Here is an 11,016-nt window from a genome sequence, read left to right on the forward strand (position 1 = left end):
AGCCTTTTGCGACTAACCATGGCTTATGTCTTTCTATAGAACCATCACTGTTGAACTTTATTTTGTACACCCACCGGCAGCCTACTGCTTGTTTTCCTTCAGACAGGTTGGTAATTTCCCATGTGTGATTCTTATGTAAAGCTTCTAATTCTTCTCGCATAGCCTTGACCCATACTGGATCATTTTTGGCCTCATCATAATTTTTTGGCTCATTGTGGCATTCCAAAGAGTTGAGATATATGGCATGACAACTTGAAAAATGGTCATTAGTAACATAATTTTAAATTGGATAAGTGGCCGTATTGTATGTAACATAATCATTGAGGTACCTTGGTGGACGAGCTTCTCTCTGAGATATTCTTGTTACTGGTTCATGTTGAGACTCATTAGGGATGGTGTTTTGAGTTCCTGATTCTCCGTAGATTCTCTGCTCATTCTGAGTTGTCTCAGTGGGAATGACCTGCTTAATATGCTCTTTAGATAAGGTTAGCAAACCATCATACGATGTATGTTAGGCAACACTATCCCCCCTGTCGGCAAGTGTCTACTTGCTTATCCTGGAAAAACATGTCTGACTCATCAAACTTGACATCACACAAGACATACATACGACCTTCCTCGACACTGTAACATTAAAAACCTTTTTCATTTGAACAATAACTGAGAAAGATACACTTTCTTGCTCTTGGACTCAGTTTGTCTCTTTCAGTTTTATCAATCCAGACATATACAGTGCATCCAAAAACCTTGCTTTTGTCATTGAAATTCATGTTTACTGTTTTTCTATGTAAAAACCAATAACGATCTTTGGTGTGTCCTTTTTTACAATGAGAACATATCATCTTGCATCCCTTATTCTTAGTAATATGACCTTGATTCATAGAGGTAATGAATATGGCTCTATCATTTTGATATTCTGATACAGGTTGCTTATTCATCACCTTTCTCCTTGACTCCTCACGCATAAATTGTAGAACAAACATTGGATAATGACGACAATTCTTTTGTCATAAGAATTTAACTACATAAATGTTCATAATCTGTCCCTAAACTAGCCAATAACTGAAAAATTTTCTCATGTTCATGAAGTTTTTTAGGAGCAACGACATCCTTTTAGGAACTAGTAAGAGCATCAAGCTCATCCCACATTCCTTTTTAACTTTTCGAGATATGCTCCGAAAGAAAAATCGTTCTTTTTATGCTCATGAATACTCTGAGTAACTTGATACATGCGTGCAATATTATTTTGCTCGCTGTATAATTCTTGAGCCGAATCCCATATCTCTTGAGCCATATCTAAATATAAGAAGTCTTCGGCAATGCTAGATTCCATTGCATTCAATAACCACGACATGACAATGTCGTTTGATGATTGCCATTCCTCATATTTAGGGTCCGTATCCTCTGGCTTTGGACACTTACCTGTAACAAATCCCAATTTTGACTTTTCACTTAAGAACAACCTCCCAGATTTGGCCCAAGATATGTAGTTATTTCCATTCAAAAGTATATAAGTGATTTTAAGATAGGGTGTTATATGATCTTGCACCACCACTCTTTCATAAGTCATACCTTCTCTGTTGTTGCCAACAGTTCTCGAGGATTCTATCAAATCAACCATGATTCTACGGGCTATATCCTTAGCTTGACACTGCAAACCTGCTTTGATACCATGAAGTAAATAAGAACAGATAAAAACAGAGACACGAATTAATGTGGTTTGGATCAAAAGATCCTACATCCACGAAGAACATACCACGCTCAGTGGTTCCACACGATTTTCATTATTATGGCCTTCACCAATTTATAGAGCTTATATAGAGCACAAGAGGTAAACTCGTATGACAAGGTTATCTTTAGAAACATAGAGGATAAGGAAGGATGAAAGGCTATTACAATAGAAAAATATATCCTTCTAAACCAAGATCGTGATAATAGGCAACTATATTTATCACTACCACTAAAAATTTTTCTTATTAAACTTGAAAGAAACATTAGTTTTTATGTACCATGGATATGGTTTGCCTGGCCAAAAAAGAAAAGAAAATAACAAAGTGCAACCAATGCTAATAAAGAAATGTGACAAGTTTGTAAAGTTAGTACTCCCGCCAAAGGAAAAAAAAATGTTGAATTGAAGGAGAAGAAATGTGCACCAACCTTCATGTGTTGGTTGTGCAAAAAAATGTATATTGTGTACGGTGAAGTCGACTAGGCAACTAATGTGTAGAAAGCACCATAAATTTTTTATATAAATTTTTTTATTTTTTTGTGCATAGCTTCGAAATCAACGGCTTACAATATATCATTTTTACTTTTTGCAATATATCAAAATTTTGTTATTCAAAAAACCGTATTTCCACATCAAAAGAACGCAATAGATTCACGGTGTGGCTCTAAGCAAACAGAAAACCATTGACATATTAAGTTTGAGTTAATAGATTTTCTTTTTCATGAAGTATGGAGAAACCACCCTCGGAATAAGAGACCTGGTCGTATTGAATTATGTGTATGACTACCATATCTACAATCGCTTGTGTAGCAGCGTAAAACCGTGGTGCGCCTATCACCCTTAAGGAGCCACCAATTTTGGCTTGCATAATGGGGTGACGCTCGTCGGATTTGAACCGTCCTGTGGCTTAGGCCCCATTTCACTACACCAAACCCCTTGTGGCTTGAGTCCATAGAGCTTGCACTTATGATTTTTTAATTTCATAATAATTTACTCGATGTATATATATATATATATATATATATATATATATATATATATATATATATATATATATATATATATATATATATATATGAGGTGGTTCTATACCATGATGGTATACACCCTTATTTGTATGGATCTAGCGACCAAATGGTAGATCTAATTGCACAAATGTGTTTACTGGAAGGTTCTATCATGTTTTAATACACGATAAGAACCTATTTTCGTGACAGTGAAAATGATCAGCTTACAATTCATGAAAATAAGGGTGGTCTAGAAATGATATAGAGCATCCTATTTCAGACAAGTTTAACACATGAACATAGTAAATAAAGCATGTTACATGATCCAAAGGTTACATTTTTCATTTTGAGCTTAGATATATATGTAAATCAAGTGTGTATCACCTTTAGTTATGGTTTCACACATTATCACTACAAGAATATGGGTCAATAGCGACGATGAAAGTCGTTGCTATTGCTCTCTTTGTCGCCGTTATAGGTCTATAATGGTGACAAAAAGTGGCCGTCTAGTTTTGGCCTCTGTTGATAAATAACAACGATATTTTTTGGTCACTGTTAAAGGGTATGCTCCAATAGCAGCGGCTTAGCCCATACAACGGCGACGTCCCTATAACAGCGACAATTAAGTCACCGTTATAGGAGATAACTGTGAGAATTAAATTATGTTATATCTAATAACGGCGAGAATTAACTCACCGTTATTGGCCTATAGCGGTGAAAAAATATACATTTATTGCTATTAAGCCTATAGCCAACAAACAGACCACTGAAGGTATTTATTAAGAAAAAAGATTAAAAATATTAACTTAATTATAGATGGACACTGAATTAATTAAGTTCAATTTCACTATGTTAACCATTAGTCCAAATTATGGCCATAAACTGTATTTCATATGACAAGGCAGAGAATCGATATCCAACATAGACTAACAAAAACTAGAACATAAGTTATCAGGCGAAACACAAGTTCACAATTCTACAAAAAAAATGATACAATCAAAACTCTTGAACAAAGGAATTAAGGAATGAGAAATAAGCTTGGCTTTGTTAAAAAAATAACGATGATATATAAAGTTGCCGTTATACATATATCTATAATAGCGATATATAAAGTCACTGTTATTGCGGCAATTCAACTCCTAGTGGCTACTTTTTGTATCGCTGTTAGTGAGTCGCTCCTATTGACCCAAATCCTTGTAGTATATACACACTCGTTATCATAATGTTTTTTTATTTTTTATTTTTGGTTAGGTTAAAAGGTAACCCACACCACACACTATGCCTCCCCTCCCCCAATTGTCAATTATAACTAGTGCTGGTAAAATGAGCTGAGCCAACCAAGTTTGAAGTGTTCAAGTTTGGCTCATTCTTGTGGCAAGACAAGCAGAGCTTGAACTCATGACGAGTTCGACTTAAGGGAGCCAGGTTTGAGCAGGCTTCGTTATAAAAAAAAAACTACATTTTTTTAAAGTTGGGAGAAATAGGATTACAAAAAATTACATGCAAAATATAACTAAAATATATTTATTACTACCTAACGACCTTTTACGAGTCTAGCTGAGTCAAGTACCCATTGTCCATATCCATCTTGTGTAGCCTATCTTACGAGTTTGAATGAGCTCTTTACTAGTCGAACATGAGCTGAGCAGGCTCGGCTTGTTTCCCAGCCCTAATTGTAACCAACCATGCTGGTGACAAGCCACTATTGCCCCTGTCTAATAAGGCCGAGTTTTAATTATATATGCTTAATATCAAAAGTAAAAATATCAAGCTGTGCATGTAACCAACTCCCCTACCAAACTCATACTCCATCATGAGAGAGAGAGAGAGAATGATGGCTTGGTGTCGGTGGGGTGATAAAGTCGCAACCAAACAATAAAAGAACCAAAGAAAAAAGCAAAAAGCATGAGAGAATGGTCCAAGAATGAAGGGGCCCCACATGCGGTTGGTGCACCTAAGCATCCACCATATATCATTGAGCAACTCCCCCCACTTATTCCCACCCACAACCCAACCTTCTCCTCTCCCTGTCTGCCTTCCCTTCCCTCCATCTCAAGATGGGTTCTCAGCCTGAAGTCGCCAACGTCATGTCCGACGACGAGGCGTGCGAGTTCGCCATGCAGTTGGCGAGCTCGTCCATCCTGCCCATGACCCTCAAGGCCGCCATAGAGCTGGGTCTCTTGGAGATCATGGCCAAGGCAGGGGAGGGAGCCCAGCTCACCCCCGCTGAGATAGCCGCGCAGCTGCCCACCAAGAACCCGGAGGCCCCCGTCATGCTTGACCGCATGCTCAGGCTCCTTGCCGGTCACAAGGTGCTCACTTCCTCCTCTTACACCAACGAGGATGGCAAAGTCCACAGGTGAAAAAAAACTCAACCTCTCTTTCTGCTCTGCCCCCATTTTATCCTTGGGAGTTGCTTGCTCATGTGATTGCTGTGGTAGCAGTTTCATGTCATATTGTATATAATTGATCGAAGGTCACGTTCAATCTCCACTGCACATCTCACTTGGGAACTGTGAAAGTGGCATCTCACTTGGGAATGGTCTTGCTTATTTTTCTCTCTCTCTCTGTCTCTCTTTTTTTTCTTCTATTGAAGTGTTTAAATATGGCATCAGTGTTCAAGGACGTGTTAGGATTTGTAGAATTAGGTGGACTTGGAATTCAAGTCCATCAAAATCGGTTAATGAAAGTACAGGAGAAAATAGGATTTTGATGAGATTGGGTTCCAATTTTATTTTATGAATCAAAACACATCCTTAAGGATGATAGGCACTCGACCTCAAGGAATTGCTTATATGGTTGCAGACTCGTAGATAGGGAGATATCTGCCTACCCCAAGTTCGAATTTCCTGGTGGAAAGAAGTGTTTCTTTCCACAAGGCGAAATAGGAGGCTCTTTGGGGGTCAAGGAGGGGCTAAAGTTTTACACCCTCAGAACAGCGATCGTAAGTACGCCAAGCTAAAAAAACAAACAAAATCAGGCATCTGATTCCGGGTGCATTTTTTCTGTTCTGCATCAGAAGAAAATAAAAAAGGATGATGGGCATTCTGGAGCATTAGTGAAACCTCAATTTTTTGTTGAACTCCCACTTATCCATAAAGCTAGGATATGTTGGATTATTGGTTAATTTGTGCTCATAGTGTACTATACCAATAAGGATGGCAGTGGACCGGGGTGGGGTGGGGTGGGGTGGGGGCGGAGGACATGGTCTCCACCCCTGCCCCATCTCAAAATCCTGCCCTCCATATCCGCCTCCATTCCTGCACAGGTTTTGATTTTAACCTCCATCCCCGCCTCATGTCTTCCATCAACAGGGCGAGACGGGCAGCGCCGCCCCGTTTTCCCCTCTGTGCATTGCCATCCCTAAAGAAGGATTGGGGACAGGACGGAGGGGGGCAAGGTGGGGATCGGAATGGGGACAGTGCGGGGCAGGGAATAGCATAAGTCCATTCCCTCATCCATCCCAGTTTCATGTCCTCCATCCCCGGTCCAAACGGGGCGAGGTGGGGAGGGGCCCGTTTCTCCCAGGTCCACTGCCGTCCCTATATACCAACTAATCCCACATTGCTAGATCTAGGGAACCCAGGTTCTAACATATGATAGGAACCTGTCATATGTTAAATAAGATGATGCCACACATGCCCTGTAGCCAGATCGGGCATGACCCGAAGCTGACCCAGACTGGATCCTACAGGACCCGGGTTTAGTAATAATGAAATAGGCTTGATTAGCTGCTAGGTCCAGTTCCACATGGTCCGAGTCTGGACCGGGTATGGTTATGAAATTTCATCTCAGACCCAGGTATGTTTGGAACTAGTCTGAATGATTTTCCTGGCACTTGAATCCAAACAGTCAGAAACATCACCAATTTTTTGAATATATCGACATTTTAGCGTGATATTTTCACTAGCTGTTACTTTGCAGCCAAAAATGCAATGCTTAAAAATATCATTTTCTTAAATATCAAATTTTGAATGTGATATTAAATGTGAAAAGTGAATTTTCCATTCTTTTTGTATTATTTACATGTCATATTATTATAGTCATATATAATTACCTATATTTTATAATTTTATATATAATTAGGTAATTTCTCAAGAAAAAACAAATTTTTTAAAATATTGTGAGATCTCCCGAGAATGATATTTGTGACTATGATCCGAACATGTCATAAAATCTTGCATGTATATAATGCATTTGATAAAAAGAGGGAACATTTTGCAGTATTACACAAATCACCATATTACTCATTCATAATATATTTCATAGTTGAATAGTTTTAGTTCATTAATCAGACTCAGTTAATTTATAATTTGAAGCTTTCTTGACTGGTCATGACCCGGGAAATTGAAATTAACAGGCGATATGGACTAGCTCTGGTCTGCAAGTTCTTGGTCCGGAACCAGGACGGCGTGTCCGTGGCACCTCTTGTCCTAATGAACCAAGACAAGGTCTTGATGGAGAGCTGGTACCACCTCAAGGATGCAGTGCTGGAGGGTGGCATCCCCTTCAACCGGGCCTACGGCATGACCGCATTCAATTACCATGGCACGGACCCACGGTTCAATCGGGTCTTCAACAAGGGCATGTCCGACCACTCGACCATCACCATGAAGAAGATCCTAGAGACCTACAGTGGGTTCGAGGGCCTGCACTCCTTGGTGGATGTTGGGGGTGGGATTGGAGCCATCCTGAGCCTCATTGTGGCCAAGTACCCACACATTAAGGGCATCAACTTTGACTTGACTCACGTCATAGACGATGCACCACAGTTTCCTGGTGAGTTTGATGACCCACTAAAGTCAACAAGTAGATGCTGGTCAATGTTAGGTAGGGGTTGCCAATGGGTTGGACCTATGTTGGATATCTGATCCAACCTGCATCCATATAGCTAAATATGGGCATAAAAATCAAGAAACAAATACCATTTGGATTGCCCCAATTAATAATTGGGTCTGGTCTGGATTATGATTTTTGTCAGGTATCGACCAGACGCAGGTATTTTGTATGCATTTCTAACTAAAACAGATACTTCAAAACTATGCGACAATTATCAGTGATATTTTGAAAATATCATGCTTTCTATTGTGGTATTTTTGAAAGCTTTCCTGAAAAATCGTGATATTTTCAAAATGTTTCCTTATTTTAAAAGTACACATTTTTAAGTAACATGATATAGACACTGTTTATATTTATATGTGCAAATTTTGCGTTTTTACAGTTTTATATATAATTCTAATATTATCTTCTATGAAAAAAACATAATTTGTTAATATATCTTTGACATTGCTTAAGAATACTATCTGACACACACAAGTTGGATTTGGGTTCTCATTTTCTTCATGGGACATAACCCGAACCCAAAACCCAAAACCCAACTATGTATTGCCGGGCCTGATTGGGTATCCTCAAATGGATTGGATATCTCAATTGTTGACATAAAAAATCCTGACCATATTTGTTGGCTACTGCCTATATCCTTGAGCCCACAAGGGCTCCGCTCATCTGGCAGGAGTTTCTGAAATGTTACCAAGTTGATGGGACGTCACAAGTTCGAAACTCATGCAAGGTACCTCAAAAGTTTTATCAACCTGAGGCCAACTAATGTGCGGTTGGTGATGGGTTTTTTTTATTGTCCTAGCAAAGAAAAAAAAAACACCTTCTTCAAGCATAACAAGGCAAGCCAATAGGGGCTCCGCTTGTTTGGTAGGAGTTGTTAGTTGCAAGTTAAAAACCCAATGGTATGTTGTGTAAGTCTGCCTAACCCCAACTTGCCTTTCAAAAAAAAAGAAGGCAGGCCAATGAAAAAGTATCCCCTGGTGGGCTGGGGAGAGTTATACCATGGACACTGAAACAGAGCTACAGTCAATGTGTCACCTCTCAGTCCATAACACATAATGGTGGTTTCTCCTTCATGTTATCATAAAGGAAAAAAAAAAGGCAAATTCGGGTTGTGGGACATACTAACATTAATCGGGTAAGTTCCGACCCGCATGAGAGGGGTTTGCTGAAATTTTCATTTGTGCTGCAGGAGTGGAACATATTGGGGGTGACATGTTCGTTAGCGTGCCCAGCGCAGAAGCCATCTTCATGAAGGTTGGTTCCTCTATTGTTGATTGATGAAAGTACTCAGAGACCATGTTCATTTGATTGTGCGACTAGGATCCCAAATAGGTTTAGCTCATCCCTATCTTTCATTCATGCAAGCTGTTTTGATCAAATAAGACTCCACAGATATGATCTACATTAAATTAAATTGACATTTAAGCTGAAATCTGACTTCTGTGCATGATTTTTTGGCAATTTTAAAATCCACTGTTGACAAAATACGAAACTGTGAGTTAAAAAATCATATTTTTCGTTGAAAAAAATACCACCCAAGGATCGATTCTTACTAAATTACCATATTGAATCATAAGATTTAAGAGGGGTATGAGTGGAACTGAACCAAAGATCTTTAGACCGGGCGCGATATTGGGTGTCATCTGTTGTGCAATGGATTAACAAGCCTTGGTTGTGTTGTGCAGTGGATACTTCATGACTGGGGTGATGAGCACTGTGTGAAGCTGTTGAAGAACTGCTGGAAAGCTCTGCCGGAAGACGGCAAGGTGATAGTGGCGGAAGCAGTCTTGCCGGAGACGGTGGATGACAGTTATGCAAGTGCTGGAGTTTTCCAGCTTGACATGATAATGTTGGCTCATAACCCTGGTGGGAAGGAGAGGACTGAGAAGGACTTTGAAGCATTGGCAAAGGCTGCTGGGTTCGCCGGAATCAAGCCCATCTGTTGTGTCTACAATTACTGGGTCATTGAGTTCCACAAGAAAATGTAACCAATTGACCAAATCAAACAGCCAGGAATGCTTCTAGAGTTGTGGGCTTTAGCTAGCTTGGTTTTTCATGTATCTGCTGCCTCTTTTTTTCTATCTATTTATGTGAAATGATTTGCTTTTTGCTGTCTACTCTTGTGAAATAATTTGCTTGTTATTAGGGCTGGTAAACAAGCTGAACGAACCGAACAGGGCATGTTCGGGCTTGGCTCGTTTACTAGTTGATTGGGTTCGTGATTCAGCATGTGTTCATGTTCAGCTCTCCGAACACGATCTAGCTCATGTAAATGCATTCCATGTTTTTTATAAGTGAAACATATATATTTTTTATATATTACACTTAAGATATATATGCTTTATATATTCCACATAATAGTACGTATTGCACACATATATTTTCTATGCATCCTTCTCTTTGTATATATATTTTATGCATTTTTTTATATATTATACATAAAATATATATTATACATAGAAAATATATATTATCTATACGAGCTCTCTCAAGCCAAGCCAAACACCCTGTGTTCAGGCTCGACCCATTTGAGCTAAACAAGCTGCTCATGGTTCGCCTAGCCAGCTATAAGTAATGAGCTGAGTCACAAGCTGCTCATGCTCGGTTCTGTTTGTTTACCAGCCCTACTTGTTACCCCCAATCTCTCTCTCTCTCTCTCTCTGAAGGGGAAAATAAGAAACTGTAAAAGTTGTTGCAGTTCATTTCTAAGTCATGCACCAATGCATAAGAGAGTCGATCAGGGCAGGAGTTGGGATCCAAGGAGCGCTTTAAGTGGCTGGCTATGTGACACTAGCCAATCACATGACAGCATTGTATGGGATCCACACACTACAAGAAAATCGATTTTTACTGGCGCAGTTTTGCACCAGTAAAAATCTAGCCAATAAAGGTTTTACTGGAGCAATTTACATTCACATGCGAAGCTTGTACCAGTGAAGTTATTTTTTACTGACTCAAAATGAGAGCCAGTGAAACTAGTTTTAGCGCAAATTAAGCGCCAGTGAAACTGTGGATACTTGTGGAAAGCCCTACACTGGCGCTGTGTTTGAGCCAGTGAAAAAGGTTTCACTGGCACAAATTCAGCGCCAGTGAAAATGTTTAACTGGCGCTGAATTTGTGCCAGTGAACTGGTTTTACTGGCTTAAATACATCGCCAATGAAAATGTGTTTCAATTGTGTAAAGTCCTTCACTGGGGCTGTGTTTGCACCAGTGAGTTCTTCACTGCCAGTGAAACTGGTTGTGAAACAGAGTTCTGTCTTGAGTGTATCCAACAAGCAGTTTGCTTCAATGAACAAATCCTTTTGGAAGTATACTTTAGCACAAGTATGATACGGATGAAATGAACCAACATCTCCCACCTATTATTGAACATCCAAACCATTTAGCAGATATAGAGTTATCGATCTAGATGCACATATTTATGATTTATCATGATT

General features: G+C 39.4%; 1 protein-coding gene across 1 annotated transcript; it reads left to right on the forward strand.

Annotated features, from left to right (window-relative positions):
* Positions 1-4,737: 4,737 nt before the first annotated feature.
* LOC149836238 (caffeic acid 3-O-methyltransferase-like) lies at positions 4,738-9,693 on the forward strand. Its single transcript, XM_090009082.1, has 4 exons — positions 4,738-5,095; positions 7,097-7,515; positions 8,768-8,832; positions 9,264-9,693. The coding sequence occupies exons 1-4, from the start codon at positions 4,794-4,796 to the stop codon at positions 9,564-9,566; spliced, it is 1,089 nt and encodes a 362-aa protein (XP_089865208.1). The 5' UTR covers positions 4,738-4,793; the 3' UTR covers positions 9,567-9,693.
* Positions 9,694-11,016: the final 1,323 nt, after the last annotated feature.

This window comes from Nuphar pumila, chromosome 6, assembly GCF_984573655.1.
Source record: "Nuphar pumila chromosome 6, dmNupPumi1.hap1.1, whole genome shotgun sequence".
Lineage (NCBI taxonomy): Eukaryota > Viridiplantae > Streptophyta > Magnoliopsida > Nymphaeales > Nymphaeaceae > Nuphar > Nuphar pumila.